General features: G+C 40.8%; 1 protein-coding gene and 1 long non-coding RNA gene across 4 annotated transcripts in view; one reads left to right on the top strand and one right to left on the bottom strand.

The window, feature by feature from the left end:
* The window catches only part of LOC141577960 (uncharacterized), a 28,095-nt gene extending 20,656 nt beyond the window's left edge, over positions 1 to 7,439 (bottom strand). For 2 of the 3 annotated variants that reach the window (XR_012507654.1, XR_012507655.1), the window contains exons 1-2: positions 7,146 to 7,439; positions 5,683 to 5,824 (exon numbers count right to left, since the gene is read on the bottom strand). This is a non-coding gene — a long non-coding RNA (uncharacterized LOC141577960). Of the gene's footprint in view, positions 1 to 3,613; positions 4,168 to 5,682; positions 5,825 to 7,145 lie in introns of those variants that run through there. The other variant, XR_012507653.1, reaches the window with a different exon arrangement.
* Positions 893 to 12,736, top strand: GATM (glycine amidinotransferase). Its single transcript, XM_074366055.1, has 9 exons — positions 893 to 1,057; positions 2,570 to 2,788; positions 7,842 to 8,037; positions 8,796 to 8,986; positions 9,964 to 10,101; positions 10,241 to 10,405; positions 10,669 to 10,732; positions 11,192 to 11,308; positions 11,685 to 12,736. The coding sequence occupies exons 1-9, from the start codon at positions 989 to 991 to the stop codon at positions 11,795 to 11,797; spliced, it is 1,272 nt and encodes a 423-aa protein (XP_074222156.1). The 5' UTR covers positions 893 to 988; the 3' UTR covers positions 11,798 to 12,736.
* The last annotated feature ends 15,234 nt before the right edge of the window (positions 12,737 to 27,970 follow it).

Here is a 27,970-nt window from a genome sequence, read left to right as displayed (position 1 = left end):
CAAGTGTGAGACACCAGAACTAAAAGGACAGCTCATTAAAAATAATTACACCCTTTGTAGGGACAGAAATGAAATATTCAAATCTCTTTGCTCCCTCTCCTGCTAGGAACTTAAACGTTAAACTGAGTTCTCTAGTTTTGCACCAATCTGCAGCAATCAAGAATTTGCACCGTTGGGAGCTACTTTTCTAACAAATGTATCCTAATCAAATTGAAACAAAATTTTAAATACATGAAATGGAAGGGGGAAAAAACTGTCTGTAGTCCTCCCTTATTTCTGGCCCACATTCATCATGACTGAGTTTCTCAAGCCAGGAAATATGGCCAAGGACAGTTTGAAACAGCAGGTATTCCAAAGAACAACTAACAGGCTAGTGGGTGGACCACGCAGCAGCCCTGGGAGAGGATGACCCGAGTTCCAGACTTGGTCCCCTCCAGGCTCCATCCCGCTGTTGCCCTAAGAAGCCACCTAAACTTGAGGTGGTTTCGTTCACTGTAAAATGAGAGGACGGGGTCAGTGCACATAGATGTATTTAAACGTGTTACTGTATTCACGCTTTGCCTATTTAAATCCTTGAGTGTAAATTTAAAACAACAACGTCTGTATCGTTACGATGATTCTTCAGAAGTCGCGTCCTCCTCCCCGTCCCCGAGACTAGGGACCTCGTTCTGGCGGACCCGGGCGGGGCTGGCGGAGCGCGGCACAAGCCAGCGGGCGGGCTGACACGCAGACAAAGGGCCAGGCCGGGGGACTCGACCCCGCGCCCCCGGGGTTCCCAACCCGGGGCGGCCCCACGCTCCGCGGGCCCCACCACCTGCTCCCGGCAGCCAATGGGGCGCGCGGGGGGGCGGCCGGGGCGGGGCGAGGCTACAAAAGGCCTCGGGCCACGCACCCGGGCACCCCACTGCGGGCGCGCTCTCGGGAGGCTCGGACGGACGCGGCCGAGCTCTGGGCACAGTCGACTTGCGGACCAGCGGGACACCGGGCGATGCTGCGGGTGCGGTGTCTGCGCGGCGGGAGCCGCGGCGCCGAAGCGGTGCACTACATCGGTTCTCGGGTGCGTGCGCCGCCGCCTCGTCCCGCGGCCTCGTGCTCTCCCCCTCTTCTTCCCTCGCTTTCCCCCGCCGGCATTGCAGGACAGTGTCCCTTCTGGGCCCCTTGGGAAGCTCGGCTTCAGGAGCCTTTGCTGGCTACCAGGGACTTGGCGGCGTCCCTGGGGAAGGGGGCGTTCGTTGGGGCCACACCCCGTGGGTGCAGCTGCTCTCCGCGCGCCTCGGACCGCGGTGCCCGTCAGCGCGGGGGGCGCCGCCCTCCCCTGCCCGACCACCGCTCGCTCCCGCCGAGCTTCTGGCCCGGGGTGGGGCCAGCAAGCAACATCTCTTAGTGAAAGGATGGCCTTACTGGGTTTCATTGCCCTGGGTGGGCAGAGTTGGGCATGCGTGTAGGGTGGATGGAAGGGAGAAGGGGCAAAGTGGGAATCGCGGACGGAGGGCGAGCGAGCAGGCCCGCTCCAAGTGTAACATGGAGTCCTGAGTCGCAAGAGGAGTTGGAGCGAATTCGGTCTGTACCCAGATTTCTGTCCAGTCCCGCCCTCTGCTTTCCTGGTATGTAAGCACGCGCCTTCAGACCCTCCCTAGCTCCTGGGACGGGAATAGCCCGGCGCTTTGGTTACCCCCTGCAACTGGTTTCAGAACAGCTGTCATTCCCTCTTGTTTGGTCTCCACCCTGGCCCCCCTCCTACCTCCCTCCTAAGGCTTTTAACAGGGTAGGATATAGATGCGGGGGCGCGGGGGGTGGGGGTGGGGTTGAGGTTTACCTAATGTGTGAGGGACCCTCCCTGCTCTAGAGTTTATAGGCTCTACATTTTCAAAAGGCTTTTTTTTAAGTTCTTAGATCCTCTCTCTGGTTGTTTTAGTTTGTATCTGGGTTGATTAATCCTTATCTTGACTAGGGAACCGTGGACCATCTGTAAAATGGAGCCTGTGGCACTGGTCATTCTTATAACTGAAATGCCAAAGGATGTGAAGTGTGTGTCAGCGATGAGAAATTTTTGGTTTGAAGCTGATTATTCTGAAAGATGAAGACAAATGCTTCTTCATTTTTCACTTTCAGGGAGAGGGAAACCCTAATACTGGTAACCTTTGATACTGAAGGGGAAAGCAGTCTCCCTCCCCCAGCTGGTCTTGGCAGGGAGACACAGAGCATAAGCTTTCTGTGGTTTTCTGGAAAGAGGGTGACCCATTATCCACAGAGGAGTTGCTTCAAGCTTGATTGCAGAAGACCACTCCAAGATATAAATGGGAGTGTATGGTTGTTGGGGACAAAATCTCCTTAGGAGTGTTAAAGAGTTACACCAATTAACATAACAGATAAAAAGATAACGTATAAATAAACGAAGGTAAAAATCTCCTGTAACCCTACTACCCACCTATACACTGACATCTCTGTTTACATCCTCCTAAAAGATTTTAAAGGCCTACGTTATCCTGGGTGTTCATTCCCACCTCCACTTCCCCCTCCCCAAGTGCCCTACCGCACTACACAATAATCTTTTCTTCGTTCTTGGCAGCTTGGAAGAACTGTGACAGGATGGGTGCAGCGAACTTTCCAGAGCACCCAGGCAGCTACAGCTTCCTCCCGGAATTCCTGTGCAGCTGAAGACAAGGCCACTGATCCTTTGCCCAAGGACTGCCCTGTCTCCTCTTACAACGAATGGGACCCCTTAGAGGAAGTGATAGTGGGCAGAGCAGAAAATGCCTGTGTTCCACCATTCACTGTGGAGGTGAAGGTAAAGCAAGGCTTTCTTCACAGTTCTGAAGCGGGTTCCCTCCCCACCTTCTTCGGTCCAGCTTCTGCTCCCACCTCCTCTGTAACTGCTTTCACTTTAGCTTACTCAGGACCACCCCAATGCACTGGCTGATGTTAAGTTATCTTACCTGACATCTCTGCAGTATTTGACACTACACCAGTGACTGCTCCCTCCTTTGGGTTCGGAAGGACCTTTTCTGGGGATGTTAGTGCTTTCACTAGTCCTCACACCTTCTTCCTTCACTGTTTGGAATGTTGGGGTTGAACAGAATTTCACTTTAGCTGTTCTCACTTTGGTCCAGATCTCTCTCCACTCCACTCTGGTCTGGTTCTCTCTCTCTCTAATTCTGTCCAGATGAACACGTTAAACTCCTTACTGCATATTGCCACTGGACCTCAGACGTGGCACAACTGAGTTCAACTGCCAGCTGCTCCGCTAATCTGAGCCCTTCATTCCTTCCTTTTAGTTTTTGGCATTCCTATGTTTTCAAGCTAAAACATCACACACTCATCATTTATTACTCTTTCAGTCACATCCTTCTCATCCATTTTCCAAGATCTAACAAGTCTTTTGTCAAAATGAACCTTGCCTTCATCCCTCTGCTATTACCTTGGGTCAGTATCTCCCCTACTGCCTGGACTACTGCTGTTAACTCCTGACTACCCTCCCCGATTTGTATACTCCCCAAACCACCTCCAGCTTCTATCAGCCCAACTAGACTACTCACTGTTCTCCAAACAAGCCTCAGGGCTTTGCTCCCACCTAGGACCCTTGCACCTAACTTCCTGCACTCTTCTTGTCTGCAGTTTAAACGCCCCCCTTACTACCACTAGTTCCCGTAGTACTTTCCACAAAGCTTTCCAGATTTCCCTGGCAGCAAGTAATATCTTTCTTGTTTTCAACTCTTAATGTTCTTTGTAATAGATTCTTATAACCAGAGCCTCTGTGGGCTGGTGTTCAGGTTGTATAGTGCACAAGGGTCCCCATCCACACTGGAGGCACAGCCTAAGCTTCCATTAATAATGGGTTACAAATATAGCTTCAGTGTACTTAAATTCTTCCTGAATATTAACATTTTTATTTGTAATGTGGGTTGAGGAAATAAGTTCTGTTACATCACTGTCATCAGTATCAGAAATGTTGCCTACCTAGTATCAGGACTCCAGAGTTATTAGCACAAAAGAACTTGCTTTCTTTCAGGAGAGATACGATGTCTACGTAGAAGCAAAGACTAAGTATCTCATGGCAACTGGCAAGGCAGTTGAATTGAAATGCCAGGAGAGTGAAGGGAAAAGCGATGACCAAATGCTGGATAAACTAAGGAAGTCTTCTCAAAGAAAACGATTCCTGAGTTAGACCTTGAAGACAGGGAAATAGAAAAAGTAATAACTTCTAATTGTTCTGGAACTACCTTTGGTTCTGATACTTGAAATCTGATGAACAGATTAATTTATATATCATTCACATGTTTAAGAAAGGCATGATCTTTTAAAAATTCTTTTCTTGGAAAGAAGTCCTACCCCCTAACCATTTTAATTGGGTGAAATTAAATTTCTAATTCAGGCAGTCATTTATCCTTCTACTTGTCTTTAAAATTGACTTTTATACCATGTGACTGTACGGAATCAGAATTCTTACACATTATTCTGAGTTCTTTGCCACTTGATTTATGATTTTAGATTTTGTAATTTCATGGGCTTGTGGGAAATGTGCCAGGCTCAATTCAGGAGATCAGGACTGAATTAGGTATTTGATAAAAGCTTATTAGCTAATCAGTTAATTACCTGTTTGACCTCGTGATCCTGATACCGCTCCCCGCCCCCATTACTGGGCCTCAGTAAAATGAAGCTATTAAGAGGTTTGCTGTCTACCTAACAAGATTAAATAGCAAGGTAAAAAGTTACACGTTAAGTATTTTTAAAGGACAGAACCACAACTCATTATAGTTGTAGGGATGCAGTTTGCCAATGACCTTTACGTCCACTGAGGGTGTAATGATAATAGTGGATAGATAATAAATAATAGTAGCATTAGCATATGATTTCATTCATTTGTCTGGTTATTTCTGCTTATTGCCATATATGAAACTAGGTATTGAGAGAGAGGAAATTAAATTTAAGATATGCATGGCCCCTAGAAGGCAAGATATGCATGGCTCCAACCTTTCAGTTGGAGAAAAATGACAGTATATTAATCAGCTTGGGATAAATGAAAGATAAAATAACATAGCAAACTGTTCACAGGCAATTAGCTATCTTGGAAGATATAAGTGCTACAGAAATTTTATGGGAGTAAGGAACATAGCTGTCAGGAAGCATGATTTTTGATAGCTGTATAGCTTTTTATCCTGTAAAACATAATGAATACTTTCCATCAAATATGTGCTTTTTGTTTTGCTTTTGTCTTTTTAAATAAGGCCCTTGATAAGGGACCTTTTATAAAATACAAAGTCGATCAAGGTTAATGTAATATAAGTTTGCAGCTGGATAAATAAGTTTCTTTCGAGATTTCCTAACCTTCCAAAAGACAGTATTTAAAATTCCTTTGGCAAACACCCCTGAAGGATTTTAGGCTCTGAAAGACTATAAAGTTTCTAGGAATGCAGCCACATCTCTGCAACAGATTATTAAAAATGTCACATGCTAAGCGTTTATTATAATGTTTTTTATCTTGCAGACACTTGGTAAATGATTGCTAACTCATTTAGCAGGGTTATAAATGAAGTGTAAATAATCTCCAGCTATCTCTTGGAAAATATATGTGGCCTGATCATTTGAACTTTGTCCAATCTTAGCCAAAGTATGAGCCATATGAGAGAATTCACACTTGTTCAAATTAACTTCTTCTCCCAGGAAAGTTTACTTTATACTTACCAAGCAAGCTCTACTCTGCACAGATAGTCACATGGGATACTCTGGAATGTGTCCAGCGAGACAACATGGCTGTGTATCTGCTGTAACCTAGTGTTTAATTTTCAAAGGCTTCTTGTCCCTTCGTGGACTGCAAGCGATGTGCCTGGCATGAGAAGGAGGAAGTGGTGAATGGATGAGTAGTACCAGGATGTGTCTGAGGGGAATATAAAGAGTCATTATTATCCTCTCCTCTGGCTGCTGCTGCAGGACTTCCTAGGAGTAGAAACCCGTAGAGTGCTTTTATTTTGTTTTGTTTCTTAAAGGAATGGATTGCTCTTATCAACTTTTTAGCACTGATAACATTTTTCATGGGCCAAAAATTGAGTTTCTTTTTTGCCTACAGATCTTTAAAAACAAATCAACCAACTAATCATTTAGAAAGGAGTTGGCAAGCTTTTTCTGCGCAGGGCCAGACAATAACTATTTTGGGCTTTGCAGACCACAGGTCTCTGTCCAAACTACTCCACTCTCAACTCTGCCACTGTAGTGCAAAACCACCACAGGCAATATGTAAACGAATGCACGTGTCTGTGTTCCCGTAAAACTTTATTTACAAAAACAGGCAGAGGGCCAGATTTGGCCCACGGACTTTAGTTTGCCAACCCCTGTTTCAGAGCTTCACTGGCATCCTTCCTGTCTGAAGACCTGTTTTTCAGGTTCTTATTCCATCTCCAGCAGGCTCAGCTCCAGCCTAATTGATGTGAACCCAGATAGTAAACTAACAAGAGGCAGGTCTGCTTCCATATGTTTGAACAGAGATAGGAAATCTGGAAAAGACATTGTCTTTGACATTAAAGAGCTAGACATCTAGATGCAGTCTATTTCATTACCCAGTTTCTCCTTCTTTTTGGTACTTAACCACTATCTGAAATTGATTTGTGATGGAAACCTTATCAGACATGATCAGGACTGGTAGTTAGTTGGTTAATCAATATAAGGAAAAATCAATATAAGAAAAAATTTTTGAATACTTGCTTTAAACATTTTTTTAAAACTTAAAATATATAAATGTATATTGCTTTGCCAATCTTTTGATGAAGGTCCGAGGCTTTTTCTTAGTGTTTGCATCTTCTGATTGGAATTCTGCTTTATCTATCTTGATAAATTATATCCATATGCATCACCTATATTTTCCAGTGTATTTCTTTAATTTGAGAACTTTGCACATGCACAAGAATCTGAATGAAGAATCCATCTAGATTTCTATACTTCTGAAAACCAGTATTTTACAGTTGTTGCACCTACCCTAATTCAACAGTCATTGTTAGCAAATTGATTGAGCCTTTTTAAAGCATTCAACTGCTTTCCATTCAGATGTTTTTTAAAATGCATGTAACCCTTGGACACTTTCTAAATGTTAAGCATCCCCCACTCCCCCCGCCCGCTACTTAAAAATGTGTGAATTCACTTGTCAGGTCACTTACTTTTATGGTGAATGGATGTGAAGCAACAGGAGAGCTCGGATGGACTCGCTGGCAGGGAAGGGTAGGAAGCCCCAGAGGCAGACTTGCCCTGCCGCACAATTTTGCCAAGCAGTGATTCTGCTGAATGAGAAAATCAGTCATGAGTTTTTAAAAGCAACAAAGCACATTTGAGGATGTGTCCCTAACCTTTAAGCGGGCAGTGCCCTATTTTCCTACAAAATCTCCTGCGGTGGTGTTTTTCAGACAGACTTCTGGGATGCATGGACAGCTCACGGTTTTCTCTTAGTATAGGTGTGCTTTTTCTCCCCTTAAGCTATTTTGTTTGTTTTCTTATTTCATTGAGACTGTCTAACAGGAGCACCATGTCCTGTTTGTCTGTGAAGCATGAAAAACCTGGCCTAGGTGGATTCCAAGCCCATCTAAGGGCAGACATGCTGTGCACGGTAGGGCACGGGGTCTCAGGCAGAAGGAACAAAGGTCTCAAAACATGAAGAGAATTTAGAGATCATCATTCAACAGATCTTGAGTGTCTTCGCAGAGAGTCAGTGTGCCTGGTTCTGGAGATCTACACTGGACCAGATGTGGTCTCAGTCTCAGTTCTGTCAAGTTACACAAGTTATTGCTCACCACCTCCGAGCCTGTCCTGAGCTCTGTTTTTCTTCTGTAAGTACTTCACTTACTTTCTTCTGGTTCTAGGCCAACACATATGAAAAGTACTGGCCTTTTTACCAGAAGAATGGGGGCCATTATTTTCCCAAAGATCACTTGAAAAAGGCTGTTGCCGAAATTGAAGAAATGTGCAATATTTTAAAAATGGAAGGAGTGACAGTGAGGAGGCCCGACCCCATCGACTGGTCGCTGAAGTACAAAACTCCTGATTTTGAGTCTACGGGTAAGTGACGTCCGACACTTAAGCTGCCAGTGTCTTAATTTTTCATCTCTCAGTGTGAAAGGAGAGAGCTCTGATAATTTCTCAAGAGATCCCTGTGGTCTAATAACCCTTCAAAACTTTAAAGATTATTTAGGAACAGTCTGGTTCTTTTTGATAAGATTAAGATGTACACATTCTAAACTCCATTGTAAATCTAGAATCTTCCTGAAAGAGGCACTTTTCCTAAGCTTTATGAACACTTCCTTACCTAAAAACAGTGGATTCCATTTAATTTTCCTCAAGAATGGACGTGAAAAGGGAACAGAAACATTGCCATTTTATTTTTAATTGATATTGCTGTGGGATTGTTCTTGTGCCTGAGTTCAGTGTGTTCTAATTTACAGTTGTAGAAGTGATCTTGGCCCAGTTTTTATCTCGTGCCGTGATACTCCTTGAGAAACTGTGTTAGGAGTTACAAAAGGTGAAAACCTGGTGGTTCACGATCTCTTTGAACAAGGACATTATTGCTTCTTTTTTTTCTTTTCTTTTTTTTTTCTTGGCTTCACCATCCCAACACAGAATTTGTGAATTCATGTTGACAGCCTAGCATGTATCATTTCATATTTTCTATGTGCATATAAATATATACAAATACACATACAGGTTTTCTGTAATTTTTGTTTTACTTTTTAACTAAAGACTGAGGTCATATTATATAGGCTCTTCTATCTTGGAAGTTAGCATCACTGAGGCTGTTGTGGAACTCTGTGGCCTGACAGGTTTATATGGTGCGATGCCTCGAGACATCCTGATAGTTGTGGGAAATGAGATTATCGAGGCTCCCATGGCCTGGCGCGCCCGCTTCTTTGAGTACCGCGCATACAGAGCAATTATCAAGGACTACTTCCGCCGCGGGGCCAAGTGGACAACGGCTCCTAAGCCCACAATGGCTGATGAGCTTTATGACCAGGTGAGCCCCCCACTGTAGGCAAGCTTATTGGTAACATTTCTAATTAATCCACAGAGACTGAGATAGAGATTCTCTGACAGCTTGTATTTGCTGTGCATTCCAGAAAGTGAGAACATCACCTACCTTTTTAAAAAATGATTATTTTATGATGAAAATAAGAGTAAATGACATTGTGATAATAATGGTAAGAGTAGTAATAACACTTCTTGGTGTTTACCGTGTGCTGGGTATTGAGTTAAGCTCTTTATTTACATCCTCAGCCCTGTTTATTCTGCACAATAACCCCATGAATGAGTGGTATCATTCCACTGCAGGGAGGAAAACTTGCCTAAAATCACACAGCCATTCCTTGGTGGAGACAGAAAAGTCACTAGGCTGAACTCCACTCTCTTCTTCTAGAAGAAGAATTTGGTCTCCAGGACATATTCAGTGAGAGGAAGTATATGTCCCTTACTAGATCACTTACTATGGGATCATTTATAGAAAGAAATAAAAAATCAAAATTTCTTCTAGGAGTTTAAAGACAGAAGTAAGTAATGAATCAATTGCACCACAACCAATCAGATTTGGTAGGGGATGCATGGCATCCCATTTTATGATATGGGTTAGGCTCAGGACCAAATTCCTCTTCTAAAAGAACAGAATGACCTCATCCTGTTGATTTGCAGTATTGTAGAGAGCTACATAACTCAATGTATGGGTCATGGAATATTTTCAGAATCATTACTGCCTCTCTACCACTTGCTTCCAAGTATCAGGAACTTGTCATGCGTAGTTTTTTATTTTTTGTTTTGTTTTGGTTTATTTTGGTTTGGTTTGCATGGGACTACCTCTTCTCCAGGCATGTTTTAGCCTAGAACAGGGTGGTAGTATTTTGGGAAATGATGAGGTTGAACTAATTGTCTTGGTAATGAAGGTGCTATGAATCATTTCCTCATGACCAACGCACTGTCTGCGTTCATTCTTATTCCAATTAGGATTACCCCATCCATTCTGTAGAAGACAGACACAAATTGGCTGCTCAGGGAAAATTTGTGACGACTGAGTTTGAGCCATGCTTTGATGCTGCTGACTTCATTCGAGCTGGAAGAGATATCTTTGCACAGAGAAGCCAGGTTGATAAAGACTGCCTTGGAAATTTCTCACTTTATTATTATATTTTATATTCCCAAATTAAAACATTCTCATCTTATTTTTAGTTTTCTAAACACAGAATCAAATATTTTTAGATTTATGTCTTCCTTTTGTTTTCAGGTTACAAACTACATGGGCATTGAATGGATGCGTAAGCATCTCGCTCCAGACTACAGAGTGCACATCATCTCCTTTAAAGACCCCAATCCGATGCACATTGACGCCACCTTCAATATCATCGGGCCTGGTCTGGTGCTTTCCAACCCGGACCGCCCCTGTCACCAGGTAGGGGAGTTCTTAGGACTCCGGAAGAGCCACAGAGTCTGTCAACTGAAGGAACTGCCACTTTTATTTTCAGCACTTCCATGATTCCTAATGGTTCTAAATGACAAATTTAGCGGTGCTCGACATTCCTAAGATCAAACATGGGCAGTTGAGAAGACCACTTCTCAAAAAGAATGATTAATTATAAGGGCGCTATTAGAGACCAAGAATGATAAGAATAGCTTTAAGCCTCTTTGAGTTTGTTTTTTTTTTCGGTCTTGCAGATTGATCTTTTCAAGAAAGCAGGATGGACCATAGTTACTCCTCCAACACCAGTCATCCCGGATGGTATGTTTCCTTTTATATACTTGCAGCCTAAAATGATTCCTTCAGTGGCCAGGAGTCTTCCGCCTCTAGTCACCAGCCACATTTTGGCAATTTAGAATGTTTCCCTGGGAAGGCGTCAACTGGTGTTTGGGACTGCGGGTACCAGAACAAGGATGGACTTGTGTCCACAACCTCTCCTTCCATAGAAAATGAAAGTGAAAAGGCAGGAAAAAATCAATATAAAACAACATTGCAGGAAGCAAGAAATGACTTTTTTAAGAAAACGGTGAAATCTAAATGTGTAATGAGTATAGATTGATTCATAACATTTATTGATAGTCTTGGGATTAAAATAAAATTTCACTGGGAAAGCGAACCACTGAAAGAACTGAGCTGTCACTTGAATATGCCTCACTTTTGAACCCTGGCTTTGAACAAAAATGACAGCAGACGTGATTTAACAGTTGTTGCTGTTTTTAGATCACCCACTCTGGATGTCGTCCAAATGGCTTTCCATGAATGTCTTAATGCTGGATGAAAAGCGTGTTATGGTGGATGCCAACGAAGTCCCGATTCAAAAGATGTTTGAGAAGCTGGGTACGTACAATAAACGAAACATGTTGCCATATTCGAAAATATTAAATGAGAAGAAATGACCTGCTAGGTCTGATGTATGATTGATCTAATTCAATTTTAGAGGTAACAAGTTATTATTTCATAGACGGACAATATTTTTGTTTTCAACAATCACAACCTCAAAAGGTTGGAGATGCATCCCAGGTTCCTTAGATACCCCTTTAGCAATAAGTTTATCAAACTTCTATGATTTATCTGACCTCCTGGTGCTCATGTGTGGAGAACTACCTCTTTGCAGATGAGCATAGAGATGACTCAGCCGTTTTCAGGCTGATTTCTGTAGGAGAAACTTCATGTGAGTCCGTCTGACTAGCTATGTCTCTCTCTTCCCACGCAGGTATCAGTACCATTAAGGTTAACATTCGTAACGCCAATTCCCTGGGAGGAGGCTTCCACTGCTGGACCTGCGATGTCCGGCGCCGAGGCGCTCTGCAGTCCTACTTCGACTGACCGGGCCAGGGGCTGGGGCTCGGCCTCAAATAAACCTAGGAGGTTTAGGGACAAAGCTCATTCTCCTGCTTTAAAAAGTGCATGAACTGTAGTGCTTTAAACAATCATATCCTTAATAGGGGTCTTAAGCCTGGTTTACTTTTATTACGTTTCTTTGATAAAAGGAAAATAACTTGTGTTAGGTCTTACTCTCTACTCCTACGTTTTTCACTATTTGGATTCAAGCATAAAAAACTTGGTGGATGTCTGCCAAAACAAAAATTAGTCATTTGAGTAACTTGGTCACTAACATTTAACCATCTACCTCTGTTTTTAATTTTCTTTCCAAAAGGCAGCTTAAAATTTTGTTCCTAATCTTCACTTTTTTTTTTCCTTTTTGCAGACTCTGAATATTTGTATCACTTCTTTTTTCTAAATGAAAGACTTAGAATGTACACAGATATTAAGTAGAACCAGAATTGTCTCTTTTTCTAATAAGGGATTTGGGTAATTTTTAATTTTTTGTTTTTACAAAAATAACCTGGACTATGCAAAAATTTAAGTGAATTTTCCATGAACGTTTTTAATATTCTCATCTCAACATTGGTAACATTTGCTACTAGAAGCCTTTTCATACAACTTACCTCATTTCAAGTGATTTATTTTAATCTCTTTTTCTTCTCTGCCCAAAATTTTACAGAAATATTTAGTGCAATAGGCTGTTACCATCAGTTCCCATTCCTAAATTTTGATGTTCAGTATCTAATGGATACATTGCATCTTTGGTGATCTAAGATTTGTTTACAGATGTGCAAATTATTTGAAGCACAGACTTAAAAAGCATTAAAAAAAAAAAACTAATGGAGGTAAAACCTACATGTGACGTGAAATACTTTTAATGTTGGATACTGTACGTGTATTTTTATTCTAATAAACTTTTGTGTTACGGAATAGATTTTATTAGAGTTTGGCATCAGTCTACTTATTTTAAGCATAAATAAATTTGAGGAATGTAGCTCTTGGAACAGAATTCTAATGCTTTGAAATAATCAATATATTCATCCCTAGTAGATAAAATTTTAAACCTAATACTTGTATTCAGAAATGTTTAGCAGAGTCAGATTTTACGTATTATTAATTAATTCAATCATTCAAAAATATCTGAATGTCTTCTGAATGTAAGGGACTAATCCTAGGCCCCCCAAAAGAAAAACGTCTCCATTCTCAAGATGCTCAATGTTTTGACTCAAGAAAAATCCAGGAGGGGGATGAGGAAGGGGGGTAGATGGACTTCGGAGTGGTCGTGGGTTTTGACCATGCCTTTTGTATCCTGGTATCTTTTTTCATCCACCACAGAAACACTTGTCAGTTCTGCACTTGGACGGATTCCTGCTTAATAAACTTTACAGTCGGGTGGATTGGCGCACACATAGGGTATAAATTCCCAGGTCTAAATACTACTCAGCAATCCCATCACACATCCCTCCACGTTCTCCTCAGTGGCTGTTCCAGACCTTCTCTGCGTTGTCTTATCTGATCGTGGCGTTTCATTTTTCACCTGTCGGTTCCCCCAGTTTTTCTGCTTCAGCCCCCTACAGACTTACCTGCATTCGCCTTCTCTGGTTAAATTCTTTCTCTCCTTGCCTGTACTAGCTAAGATTCTAAAGAGAAAAGTCAGGTCTTCCTCTCATCACTCGCCTTTACTTCTCAACCCTCTACAAAGAGACACTTCTCTCACTGCTGCAGGAAAAGAGGTGAGCCTTCTGTCCAGGTCTAAGCCACACAACTGTCCTTTGATTCTAATCTTTCTCTCCTCTTTCAGGAACTTGCTGCATCAATGATCATCTTTCTTACAACTCCAGCCTGCGTGTGTGTTTTCCTTCAGCAAACAGTCATGCTCAAAATAATGTTCGAAACAAAAATTATTCCTCTGGCAACTTCATTATCCTTCAGAGCTAAGCCTCCAGCAAGAATACATCTACTCTCTCTACTTTTCACCTTCACTGACTCCTCAATCTCTTGCTATCTGGTTTTTACCTTATCACTTCAGTGTACTGACAATATGCCTGACCTGACTTCTCAGTGTCATTTCCAGCAGACACTGTTCAGGCCTTACTGACCATTCCCTTGTCTCTCCTCTTTTGGGTTTCTGAGATACCACTTCCTCCCATCTCTTCCGACTGATTTTTGAGCTCCTTCACTGGGTTGTCTTCTTCCTACATTAAGGGCTGGATGTTGACAGGGTCCTGTGCTCGGGCCTTTTCTCCTCTCCTACATCCTCCTGGGTGAGCACATCTGTGCACAGGTCTTCCCCTCCGCATGTCCACCGATGACTCCCAGGGGAAGGGAGGCCCTGTGCCTAGACCGTCTAGCCGAGGCCTGATCCTCAGCCCCAGGTCCTGTTCCCACCTGTCGGTGGGTGTTATCTGGACGTGCAAAGGCACTGCAGGCTCAACACGATATCACAATTGACTCATTTGGCCAAGCCACTCTGGACTTTTCCCTCTTCATCTCATCTTGTCTCTTCTGTTGGCCTTTTGCATTGTTATTAATTAAGACAATTATTTCAGTAAAGATGGCAGTCCCTATTTTTAGATCCTCTGACACCACTTGTGGGTATGCTCTCTTATCAAAGTTGTGGAGGAAACAGAAGCAGCCTGGTCTCCACCAACAGCTGCTGTCAGGTTTCTTTTCCTTCTGTCATCCACCGCTTCTGCAACCCAGTGGCTTCTCTGGGATCTGGAGCAGACAGAAAGCCCACCATCTCTGCTATAGATTCCAGGTTTCCAGATCACACACCAACCACTTCCATTACCAGTCCCCCCAGGGAACAGCAAGCCTTTTATAACTTACCATCTAGAGGAAACGGCTATGCATATTAGGATGAACCCGTTGTCATCATGAATTTAATTTAAATACAAATATCTAATATTGCCATATAGGGTAGGTCCAGTTCCTAGTTAAAAAGCAAGGTATTGTTTTCAGGAATCGTCTTTTAAAAGTAAAGTTCGTGGATCTGACCAATATAGTGTGTTAACTTGTAACTACATAGGAATACCACCCAACAGTTCAAAAGAATGGAAAAACAGACTATTTCTATCTCAGATTTTTTTGCCAAGTTTTTGGATGCAGAGGATCTTTTTTTTTAAGATGTCAGAATAATATGAAAAATACTCAGACTCCCATCATTTAGTGCACTAACAGTAGCAGTTAAATGAGGTTTGATTGCTATAGACGCATAGGACTCAAAATGACGATGCTTATACATCTATTCCAGGAAAAGGACACAATGTAGCAACAGTATTAAAGTAAGGATGTGCATCAGAGCCAAAGGCCATCGCACAGCAAAGAGTCCAGGGCAGCCAAGCCCGAGCTGCATTTGTTATCCCTCTGTAAGGGCTGTCTGCACATACTGTCTCAGATCTGGAACCACCATTAGGGGAAGGAACATCTCAGAACCAAGGGGCCCAAGACAGTCTCGACCAGGGTTTCTCATCCTTGTCAGTCACATGGGCATATATTTGCTATGTAACTAGCTCTGGTGACAGAACCCTCTTGGTATCTCAGACCAGGTGCAAATCATGAATTTCACTGTTATCAATAAACAGTGTCAACACCTTGCCCCAAAACTCCTCCCACCCACAGTTACAAAGCAGCACTAATAATCAGTAGACTTTATGCTTGGACTGGAGGTCAGTGTCAGGTGGGTACTTATTTTAGCAAAAGAGCTCCAGCCAACTCCAATCCTCTACAAATTAACCCTCACGGCACAGTTTATCCCCCTGACCCACAATCAAGAATTTTTTATGACTAACTGATCACTCTTAGTCTGAGAGCCATCACTTGCCTGACGATACCATATAATCAAGGGAAAAATCAAAATGTACATGCAGATTCCACACATTTGTAATCATTGGCAAGGGGCTGGTATAAGTCTAAGCAACAGCTGAACGATCCAAAAATTCCAGCATAAACTTTCTGGCATTTTTGAACTAATTTTACAGTCTGTCTGTCTACTCGTCCTGCAGCCATCTCTGTTTTATGGTATGTATCCGCTGAGAGATTAAGAGGCTGTGGTCAACCTACCATGATGCAGGTCAGAATTTTCCTCATGTCAGTTCTCCTCCACAGGGATAATATCCGCAGGGGGATTCAATCTCCCAATATAATTGATTGTCAATATCAGTATTATCCTAGTTTTTATTAATTATATCCAGTTACCTAATGGAAATCTACCCTTAATCCCCCTCCTGTTAAGTTGCAAGACACTCCGCTGTAATTTTGTGGACTAGTCCTTCAATCACGTGTTACCTCTCATTTTTAAAAGCAGATGTTTTAATTGTATTCCAATTTTCTGTTAAGTTAACTTTGCAAGTGACAAGTGGTATGATAAGCCTTTTGAACATGATTTTCCCCCACTGTTTCACTGCATACGTAGGAAGTGAAGTGGTTTTTTTGGGTTTTTGTTTTTTGAGGTGTAGCTGATTTACATTGTGTTAGTTTCAAGTGTACAGCATGGTGACTCAGTTATACATATATGTACACTCTTTTTCATTATAGGTTATTACAAGATATTGAATATAGTTCCCTGTGCTGTACAGTGGGACCTTGCTGTTGAGTGTTTTGATCTGATCTGATGAAATGTAACTAGGAGAGCCAAAGCGGAGCAGTACATACGCTTCTTCTTCTTCTTGTCATCATCGTCGTTGTCTGACAGAATGAGCAACCCTGACTTTGGCCTTTGGTATGTGAAGTTGAAGTTTTAAGGCCAATATTTAAGTTCCCAAACAATAGGTAAAGGGACAGTGTAATCCACATGCCAGCCTACACACATACACACAAACACCTGCTATATAATGGAACTTTTCTTCTGGGACTACTTCCCCAGAGGAACGGAAAATTCTGCCTTTCCTGCTGGCAAATAGGCCAATTTTTATTACGAGTTTGAGGCTCAGCAGGGGCCCAATAACAGCTGGTCAGTCCTCTTCAGGAGGGTCTACAGTCAGGCGCAGGGGAAAAGAGGCCCCATGCTTGTGACTACAGTGAGCCCCTCCCACAGAAACTCCCAGGGGCGTGCTCCTGTGTACACATCCACTGCAGGACGGAACTTCTCTAGGTACTGTCCTGCATGTTGGAATGCTTTTCTAACATCACCCAAGACATGTTAGGTATTTCAAGCCTTAATATAATCTTACATCCTTCTGTTACTGGAGGTATTCCATAAATGCACAATAACAAGCCCGTAACTGTCTTCAAAAGGAGTCTACTACAGAGTAGCATCTGGTACTTTCCCAGTTCAAAAGCCCCAAGGTCACCATTAAGCAGCAGCTACAGGCTTTTGCCAGAGACTCCAGTTGGCAGTTGGCACGAGTGCAGGCAGCCAACACTTCTAATTTTATTTCATCATGAAGAGCATAAGGTCCTAATGGGATAATCTGGGCTACAGTCTTCTGCAGCTCTAAGAAGCCTTGGTGCTGTTCAGATCCTCAATCAAATATAGCCCTTTTCTGAGTAATCTTCTGAACAGAAGCTAACAGTATCCCTAAGTGAGGGATACGATTTTCCCAAAAGCTAAACAAGCCCACTTAGGTGTTGAGTCCCTACAGCCTGAGAGGTGGGAAGCAACAATCTATTTCTCACTGTCTGCAGTACACCATAGGTTGTTCCAGCTCATGCAGTCCTCCCAAATTTCACAGTCTGTGCGAGGCCCTGGACTTTTTGGAGTTAATCAGTCATCCCCAGTCAGTTACATGATTTATGACCTTGCTAAGGTCTCTCTTACCTCTCTTACTTGATCCTCAGTTTTTGAGATAATCATAATAGCATCAATATAGCGTATTAGAACCTTGTCCAGTTGTATTAAGACTAGGGCCCACCTGACCAGACTGTGACAATACACGGGAGAGTTCAAACATCCTTAAGGTGATACAGGAAATGTGTACTATGGACCAATCATGTGAATTGATTGGTTGCCTCCAACTGTGGCTGCCTCCCCCTGGCGGTTAAAAATGAGAACAACACATTTTTTGGTTGGGCTTCTGCGTGGTGAACTGGCTCACTTCTCGTGATCTCCCTCTGCAGACACTGGTCTCTGCTTCCGGTACCCTGCTGTCTGGGACCAGACTCCTCCATCAGCTGCCTTGTCTTCCAAAAATTTATGGGCAGCTCTCATCTCCTATTCTTTCTTTTCTTTTCTCTTAGTCCTTGTGGGGTTTTGCCTTGTTATTCCACAACTATCATTTTAGGGCAGTTTCAGGGGGAAGTGAGGATAAATGTTTATGTTTCATCCACTTCAGTTCCTAATCATGTGTGAGTCTTTAGATGGTTAATTCTAAATAGTATGATTTAGAAAGAAATTCAGTGAGTTTCCCCAAAATCTTCTTAAGATTTTACAGGAAATTGCGGGGTGGGGGGGACCCACAACTTTGTCTCTTCAAACTCCCAGGATGTAAAAATTCCAAGGCTGGGAGTAGGGTTAGTGAAATATTCACTTTGGGCACAAAATTTAGAGGAAACAAAACACTTGGTAATCCATAAATAATACTTTAATACAGTATTATTAATGAAAATTAATTAACGGAATTAATGGAAAAATCCATGATGAACAAAATATCAAATTTAAAAATAAAGACAGGATCAGTATTATGGATGCTTCTCTTGCCCCAGGCTCCAGTGTGGCTTGGCCCAACCCTGTGGCGCACTAGGAATGAAGGTGAGGTGGAAATGACCCAGCCCTTGCGCTATCTACAGCCTAGCTTCAAATCATCTGACAGCCCAGAAAATCTCTAGCCTGGAATTGGATTAAAATGATACTTAATCGCTGGCACTCCCAGGTGTCTGAAAAAAGCAATCAAAATTCTTCTTTTAAGAAATATAACATCTATGTCAGCTTCAAGTTATTTCTAACACTAAAATCTCACATGCAAAGTCCTATACACCACTAAAGACAGACAGATGCATGAGGGGGAAAGAGCCCTTCAGCACAACAACCTTCAGCAGAAACATATCCACAGGGACTAGGGTATCAGATGATGACACCACAAAGTATGCTCCCACACAAAGCCCCATACCCGTTCTTCCAAGCCCTGGGCCGTTAACAATCTGCTTTCTGTCTCTATAGACCTGTCTATTCTGGAAATTTTACATAAATGGAATCATACAGTATGTGGTCTTCTGTGACAGGCTTCTTTCACTTAGCAAAACGTTTTCAGGTTTCATCCACTTTGTAGCTCATATCATTATGTCTTTCTTTTCTATGGCTGAAGAAAATTCCATTATATGGATAGTCCACATTTTATGTCCATTCATCAGTTGGTGAACATGTAGGTTATTTCCACTTTTTGGCAGTTATAAGTAACGCTGCTGTGAACATCTATGTACAAGTGTCCGTGTGGACCCAGACATACCGGAGTGGAATTGCTGGGTCATATGGTAACTCCGTGTATGACTTACAGGGGAAAAAAAGTTACGTTAAAAAAAACGAATAGGAATAAAAATAAGCCCACTGATACACCAAATCTGTGTATGATTTGTATGATTCATTTGTATAATCGTTTGCAGGATTGTAGTATGGTTTTAAAAAAGACAACGAAAATGATCTAAGGGAGAAAGTGGTTCCCACGTGACGACAGACTAAGTAGACTGAACTCAGTCAAGAAGGAGGAAAGCTTGAGGAAGTTACAAAATCAAAACTATTAGTCACAAAATCTTGACTAATTGGTCAACTTCTACTTAACAATTTTCAAAACACCTCAGTAAGAGTACTGTCTTGATTTTAAATAAGATAGTTTAAGGGGGAGGGTATAGCTCAAGTGGCAGAGTGCATGCTTAGCATGCACAAGGTCCTGGGTTCAATCCCCAGTACCTCCCCCCAAAATAAATAAACCTAATTACCTTCCTCCTTGCCAAAATAAAATAATTAAAAGATAGTTTAAGACTCTAACAGCAAGGTAATGTGGGAAGCATGAACCCTGCTGTTGTTTTACCAAAAAACAATGAGCATATATGAATATTGATGTTTGTTATTGAGAACCTGCCATAAGCCAGGCATCATTCTGAGGACAAAACATACTTTACTTCATTTGATCTTTCTAACAAACTTCAAGATAGGTATTATTTTCCTTATTAAAAAAAAACAGAAAGAGAAAATAAAGGTTATGTGTTCATATTCATATCTCTCCTTTTTTAACCACACACACACACAAAATCTCTCTTAAATCACATCATTCCCTAACTACCTCTCATTTCTTTCCCCTCTTTCAGAGGGAAATTTCATGAAAGCATTGCTTGTATTTCCCATATCCACTTTCTTATCATCCATTTTATCCACTTATATCTGAAGTTTGCCCTACAACATGGTCAGAAACTGCTTCCTCTGGGTTCAACAAAGAACTGAGACCTCCAGTGTCATATTCTAGACTCTCTCTTAAGATATTCTTCCCTGGGCTCATCCGCTGGGGCAGGATTCAGCAAGTTATGGTCTGCAGGCCAAATATGGATTGCCACCTGTTTTTAACATCCGGTGAGCTAAAAATGGCTTTTGCATTCTTCAACAGTTGAAAAAAATCAAAAGAAAGACTGTTACGACACGTGAAGATTACGTGAAATTCACATCTCCATGCCCACAAATGTTTCATGGGATACAGACAGATTTCCTCACATCAATCTATGGTTGCCTTTGGGCTACGATGGCAGAGTGGAGTCAGTTGCGACAGAGACCTTGTGTGGTGCTATCACTGCTTCGCACTGCTGCTCGTGGGCTATGAATCACACTGACACGGTTAGAGCTTGACAGATCACACTGACACAGAATGTGACAGTGTTTCAAGTGCCTTATGTATCACTGTATCCGTGAGATATTTTATATATTTATTTTACTGCCAGTGCATACCCGTCATGTCAAAACGAAAACCGGACTTCAAATGTCATGCTTCTAAGGCATGGTGAAATGTGGGTTATTTTGATCCAATTAGATGGCAAAGCATTTTGCTTATTATACAGTGACATTATAGCTGTGCTAAAAGAATCCACTGTATGTTGACATTACCAAACAAAGCACTGCTCACAACAGTGCCAACTCACAGGAGAGTAACAGTCGGAAAAAGTGGAAAATTTTCAACGGAATAAATAGCTTACCACAGCAAAATTTCTTCACAAAAATAAAAAAAATGAAAGCAAGGCTGCAACAATGCAAGCTTCCTACTGGCTCATTTGTTAGCCAAGCAAGAGTAGCTGTTAACTGCTGGGGAGTTAACTAAATCATGTTTGAACGCAGCAGCTGAAGAAATGTGCCCAGAAAAAAACCAAACCTGTTTAAAACTATTAGCCATTCGGTGTGAAGAGTTGCTCTAAGAGTTGAGGACATTGGGAGCAACATTAGTGGCCAATTAAAAAGAAGGCAAATGATTTTGAGCCGTTTTCCTTGGCTCTCCATGGGTTAACAGATGTTACCAATACTGTTCTGTTATCAGTTATTCAAGGAGTCAATACTGAGTTTAAAATGACAGAAGAATCGTATAACTATGCTGACTTAGAATCGTTTGACTATCCTGACCTGCCCTCCCGTGACGCAGTTCAATGGCTAAAGTTTGGATAAAGGTTTTAACGCAATTTTTTGAGTTCAGGCAGAGACTGATATTTTTCTGTAAGAGAATTCCCTTCAACTACTATTACTGAACATTAAATAGCTTTGGAAAATAGCTTTTGCTGCAGCCTTGATAATGTTTCTTAGTAAATTCAGCCTAAAATTACAAGGCAAAACAGTGCCTTTGTGCAAAACTTACAGCATGGTAAAGTCACTTCGATGGTAACTAGTGCTGTTTCCATCACAAGTCATAACAAATTGCTTTACACGAATCTTCTAAACTTGAACTACAGTTCCAGCAGCGTTTTCAAAACTTAATGCAAGTACAAAGGAAAATTTCCATTTCAAAATCCATCTAAATTTGTGGTTTAGGAGTTTCTAACTAATCTTCAGTTGAAAATGATTTATCTGCAATGTAATAACATGATAAAAGTCAACTATCAAGAGAAGGGTCTAAGAACACTTTCTTCCTGGTCATTTAACCGTTATTGGAAAAAGTCATAAAATTTTCCTCATTCTCTTCTCTATTTTTTTTTTCTGATTCTCTTTATGCTGGAATGGAACCCTTTCTTATATTCTCCCAGAAAATGTTTAAACATATAAAACACTTTAATGTGTAGAACCAACTAGAAGGCTTGCTAAAAGGCAGATCCTTGAGCCCCACAACCAGAGATTCTGATCTAGTAGGTGGTCTCAGACCATTTCAAAGGAAGCTGGAACATTCTCTAACACCATATACAGAAATAAACTCAAAATGGATTAAAGACCTAAACGTAGGGCCAGATGCTATAAAACTCCTAGAGGAAAAGATAGCAGAACACTCTTGGACATAAATCACAGCAATATATTTTTTGAACCAGCTCCTAGAGTAATCAAAATAAAAGCAAAAATAAACAAATGGGATGTAATCAAACTTAAAAGGTTTTGCACAGCTAAGAATACCATCAACAGAATGAAAAGACAACCTACAGAATGGGGGGAAATATTTGCAAATGATGTGACCAACAAGGGACTAATTTTCAAAATATACAAACAGCTCATACACCTTAATATCAAAAACACCCAACCAAACAAACAAAAAACAAGCAACCCAGTCAAAAAATGGGCAGAAGGCCTAAACAGACATCTCTCCAAAGAAGACATCCAGATGGCCAAAAAGCACATGAAAAGATGCTCAGCATCACTAATTGTTAGAGAAATGCAAATCAAAACTACAATGAGATATTACTTCACACCAGTCAGAATGGCCATCATTAAATGCTGGAGAGGGTGTGGAGAAGAAGGAACCCTCCTACACTGCTGGTGGGAATGTAATTTGGTACAACCACTATGGAAAGCAGTATGGAGATTCCTTTAAAAATTGAAAATAGACTTACCCTATGATCTAGCAATCCCACTCCTGGGCATATATCTGGCGGAAACTCTAATTCAAAAAGACACATGTACCCCAGTGTTCATAGCAGCACTATTTACAATAGCCAAGACAGGGAAACAACCCAAATATCCATCGACAGATGACTGGATAAAGAAGATACACACACACATATATACACACACATACATACATACATACATACAATAGAATACTACTCAGCCATAAAAGAGAATAAAATAATGCCATTTGCAGCAACATGGATGGAACTGGAGATTGTCATTCTAAGTGAAGTAAGCCAGGAGGAGAAAGAAAAATAACATATTATTTTGCTTATATGTGGAATCTGAAAAAAATGACACAAATGAACTTATCTACAAAACAGAAACAGACTCACAGACATATAGAACAAACTTACAGTTACCAGGGAGTAAAGGGGGTGGGAAGGGATAAATTGGGAATTCGAAAATTGTACCTCCGGAAAGTGGTGGAAATGTTAGCTAACTTGATTGTGTTGGTTTCATGGGTGTATACATTTATCAAAATTCATCAAAGTGCACACCTGAAATATGTGTAGTTTACTGTACAATAATCATACCACAATAAAGGTGTTTAAAAAATAAAAGAAGTACTAAAAAATAAAAGAAGTACCAACATAGAACATATCACATTCTATCTTGTATTATAATATTTATGTACAGGTTTTATCTCCTGTGTAAACTTTTCGAGGTCTGGGACAATTTTTAAAAATTTTATTTGATTCCTCCTTGTGACCTCACACTTAGTAGGCAGTTCATAGATCTGTAGTAGTTCTTGAATGAGTGAATACTGATTAATATCATGATATTTTTATCCTATTAATAGCATTGCCAGCAATAGAGTCTCATGAGGTGGGTTTGGTATGCTTACTTCTTTCATAACAACTGCTGACAATTACACTTTGATCAGCACCTACAAAATGAATAAAATTATCAACAATTATTCAAGAGCAGGGGCAGAGAGCCTCTAAGAAGAAAAACTACTGGAAGGGCTTTTTTCCCCTCCCCGCAAACCTCTCCTTTCGCCTTGTTCCAGTACACAAGGCTGGGAGAAAGACAGGAAAAGAGTGATGAACTTGGTGGCTGGTTCAAAGAATGGGAAACAAAATGGAGAAAGAAGAGGGAAGGAAGGCAAAATAATTATCTACTGCACTCTCCTCCACGCCAAGAAATTACTACCTTGATACCGGAGAACATGGAGAGGGATCGACTTTAAGTTTTCCACACATCCTACCCTAGAGAGTGAAAAAAACTTCCTTCTCTCGCCAATAAATACATACAGGAAAAAAAAGGCTTCCGATGCGTTCTGTTCTCAGACAGGGGCATACTTATCCCTGCAGGATTATAACCACAGTTCTCAAAGCTATGGCACATTGTCAGAGAGTGTCAGTTTTTCTCCAGGATTTGGAGAAAAACTGTTTAAAATGTTTGCTTCTTACAAGGGTTCTGTGACACATGTGTAAGTGAAATCAGCAAAATTCTGCTTTTCCTTGTCAGTCAGACATGTGTTTTTCTTGAACACATACTGTAGAGTAGAAAATTTGTGTGTGTGGAGAGCAACCAAAAACCCTGACATTTGGATGTAATCAGGGAGCCTGTTTATATTAGCTCTGGAGTCTCTGTAAGTGAATACAAGACGCCACACGAGGCAAGAATAAGTTTTGTGGATATCTGTGGCCCACACGGTTTATACTTTGACCAGAGCAGATAAACTCGAACATGTGACTTCTCAGTGATTCCGAGAAGGCTGAAATAACTATTGTACAATAGACACTTACCTGCCTTATAAGCTTGTCACCTCATAAATCACTGATACTACTTGGATTGTACACAAAGCCATTGGCTCTTGCAAATCAACTCAATTTCCTGACCTAATCGTCCTTAATCAAATGTTTTCGGTATGCTGAAATATTCATGAAATATTTATGAAATAACGCGACATTTAGAATTTGGTTCAAAATAATATGGGACACGGGAAGTACACTAGGGTAAGGTTTCAAACTCGAGGTTGACATGCTTTTTGTTAGCAAGCAGAGAGATGATAACAAAAGACCAAAACTTGCATAGTTTGATTAAACTATTCATCTTGATGATAAAGGCTCACTCAGTCATCTTATTGAATAGTTTTTGGTTCGTTTAAGTTGAAACAATTTCAGATAACAATTGCAAAGCAAACCTGTTAATGTGTTTTTTTCCTGCACATCAATAAAATTGCTATAATAAAAATAAAGATTGAGAGTCAGATGGAAATCATGAGGGCTGCATCATTCATGATTCTTGGTTCATTGAAATGTAGTGGAAGTTACAGCTTTAGTAAAATAGGAAACATCATTAGTCACCTTTCTTCAGCATGAAAGTGCTCTGCTTATGGCTACCAGGGGGAAAGGGGTGGGGAAGGAGAAATGGAGAGTTTGAGATTTGCAAATATTAACTACGACATATAAAATAGATTTTAAAAATTCTGTATAGCACAGGGAGCTATATTCAATATCTTGTAGTAACCGATAATGAAAAAGAATACGACAACAAATAGATGTATATATATGTAGGATGGAAACAGTATGCTGTACCCCAGAAATTGACATATTGTAACTGACTACACTTCAATGAAAAAAAAAGCTCTGACAAGAATTCTGTGAAAATGGTAAAAAAGCTGACCAGATGAGAGACCAGATCATATGACACTGGTGACTTGGCCTGTAAGCAGGATGATGCAACGATCAGAATTGTTTATCACAGGAATTTGAAAACACTGCACCACAGCTTTCTCTCCAGCAGCATCCTAAAAATATTTCCTCAGCGTTTACTCTTGTATAGCCTGTAAAGCAGTGAAAAACTGTTGCCATTTCATTAGTATATTTTTGTGGGTGTGGATTCTAGAGACACTGAGGCTCCAAAATAGAGAAGAGAAATTGCCAAGATGATGAATCTGATACTGGTGTCAGCTGCCTTCAGTTCAGCCCAGTTTTCTGACATGGACAGAATCCATGAAAAGCGAGTTCTTCATTGAACCAGAGATAAGCAGAACATTTCTTTTTCCCCAAATGATCATTTGAAACATTGTAAATTATTTTAAATGTTTAAAACATTTTAATATATTTAAAAATATGGTGTTATTATAGTATAAAATGGAAAATTCATATGGGTTTTAATATTTAAAAAGGAGACTTCAAAGAAATTAAATGATTTTATTGGCCACTTCAGCTGTACCCCTGTACCCCCCAGAGTAAGCATTTGCTCTCCTCTGCTAGGGAGAACTGGGGGAAAATATTTAAAAGCCCTGGTAGAAATGATTTTCATAGCTTACCACAAATCAATAGTTCAATTGAAATTTATTGTTTGCGTATACATTGAAGATAATGCCTGAAACCTTTTTAAAAACTAAGTAAAACTTCCCATATAATTCAGGAGACAGCCTTAATTTTCTTTTGTTCATTTAAAAAAAATTTAATTTTTTTAAATTGAAGTATAGTTGGTTTACAACGTTGTGTTAATTTCTGGTGTACAGCATAGTGATTCAGATATATATATATATCCTTTTCATATTCTTTTTCATTATAGGCTATTACAAGGTATTGAATATAGTTCCCTGTGCTATACAGTAGGACCTTGCTGTTTATTGCTTTTATTTTTTTTTTAGGGTTTTTTAAATTGAAGTATAGTCAGTTTACAATGTGGTGTCAATTTCTGGTGTACAGCATAATCTTTCAGTCATACATATACATATATATTCTTTTTCACATGATTTTTCATTATAGGTTACTACGTATATTGAATATAGTTCCCTGTGCTATATAGCACAAACTTGTTATTTATCAATTTTATATATAGTAGTCAGTATCTGCAAATCTTAAACTCCCAATTTATCCCTCCACCTGCCCCCCTTTCCCTGCTGGTAATCACAAGTTTGTTTTCTATATCTGTGAATCTGTTTTGTAAATAAGTTCATTTGTGTCTTTTTTTTTTTTTTTAGATTCCACATATAAGTGATCTCATATGTTATTTTTCTTTCTCTTTTTGACTTACTTCAGTTAGTATGACAATCTCCAGGTCCATCCATGTTGCTGCAAGTGGCATTATTTTATTTTTTCAGCCTTAATTTTCTATAAAAACAATTATCTCTGAGGTAAAAAGGGAGATTTTTATTTTGTCCCCTTCAAAGGTTCACAAATGGTCACATCTGTCTTCAGGAGGTTTTATTATAACTCACAGAAAGGATGCTTGGGTGGTATTTGTGTAGATGCCAGAAAAACATATCCTTGGGTCAAAGCTGACACACCAGGGCCAGCATTTTCATCCACGCCCTGTCTTCAGGCTCCAGGATGGAGGGATTGTGGCTTTCAAACGAGCCTCACAACTCTTTCCACTCTGTCCTACAGAGGCTATTTCCTTAATCAGCCCTGCTGGCATTTGTTATGCAGAGAGTGAGAATAAACTTTGGCACAAGGTTAGAAAGTCTCCAGTTCTGTGAGACATTCTGAGAATCGCTTTAGCAATTCTCCCTTGTCTATGACGCATCAACATTTTTTCTCTCTACTAGACATTTCCATCAGTATACAAATATAGTATTATTTCTTCCACTTTAAAAAAAAAATGCTTATGACAGGGAGGGTATATAGCTCAAGTGATAGAGCACATGCTTAGCAAGCATAAGGTCCTGGGTTCAATCCCCAGTACCTTCTCTAAAAATAAACAAACCTAAGTACCTCCCTCCCAACAAAATAAAATAATTAAATAATACAATAATTAAAAAAAACAAACAAAACACTGCTCTTGATTCCCTTCCCCCTCCGGCTTACTCTCTATTTCTGTTTCCTCTACAGAAAAACTCAAAATAATCATCCATCTCCCTGGTCTACAATTCTTCTCCCTTCTCTCCTGAACCCACTCACTCAGGCTTCCACCCCTACCTCTCCATATCAACTGCCCTTGTTACGGTTACTAATATCTCCCATGTTGTAAAATCCAAGGCACGTCTCCTTCTTTATCCTCACTTGACTCATCAGTAGCGTTCTCAACAGCTGATCACTTTATTTCTCTTCCTTGAAACTGCCTCTGGCTTTCAGGACCCCTACTCTCCTGGCTCTCCTCTCTCCTCAGGGGCTGCTCCTCAGACTCCCTCCCCAGTTCTCCCTGTCACTCTGACCTGAGACACAGGACTGCTCCAGGGCTCAGTCTGGGCTCTGTCTTAGGCTACAATT

This window comes from Camelus bactrianus, chromosome 6 (assembly GCF_048773025.1).
Source record: "Camelus bactrianus isolate YW-2024 breed Bactrian camel chromosome 6, ASM4877302v1, whole genome shotgun sequence".
NCBI lineage: Eukaryota > Metazoa > Chordata > Mammalia > Artiodactyla > Camelidae > Camelus > Camelus bactrianus.
Note: the sequence above shows the minus strand (reverse complement) of the source record. Positions and strands in the feature narration are given on the sequence as shown.

What these genes read in the sequence shown, in the direction of transcription:
- GATM (XM_074366055.1), top strand. Translation starts at nt 989, where the DNA reads ATGCTGCGGGTGCGGTGTCTGCGCGGCGGGAGCCGCGGCGCCGAAGCG. An exon ending in TGCACTACATCGGTTCTCGG is followed by an intron (nt 1,058 to 2,569) that starts GTGCGTGCGCCG and finishes CGTTCTTGGCAG; the next exon opens with CTTGGAAGAACTGTGACAGG. An exon ending in CATTCACTGTGGAGGTGAAG is followed by an intron (nt 2,789 to 7,841) that starts GTAAAGCAAGGC and finishes TTCTGGTTCTAG; the next exon opens with GCCAACACATATGAAAAGTA.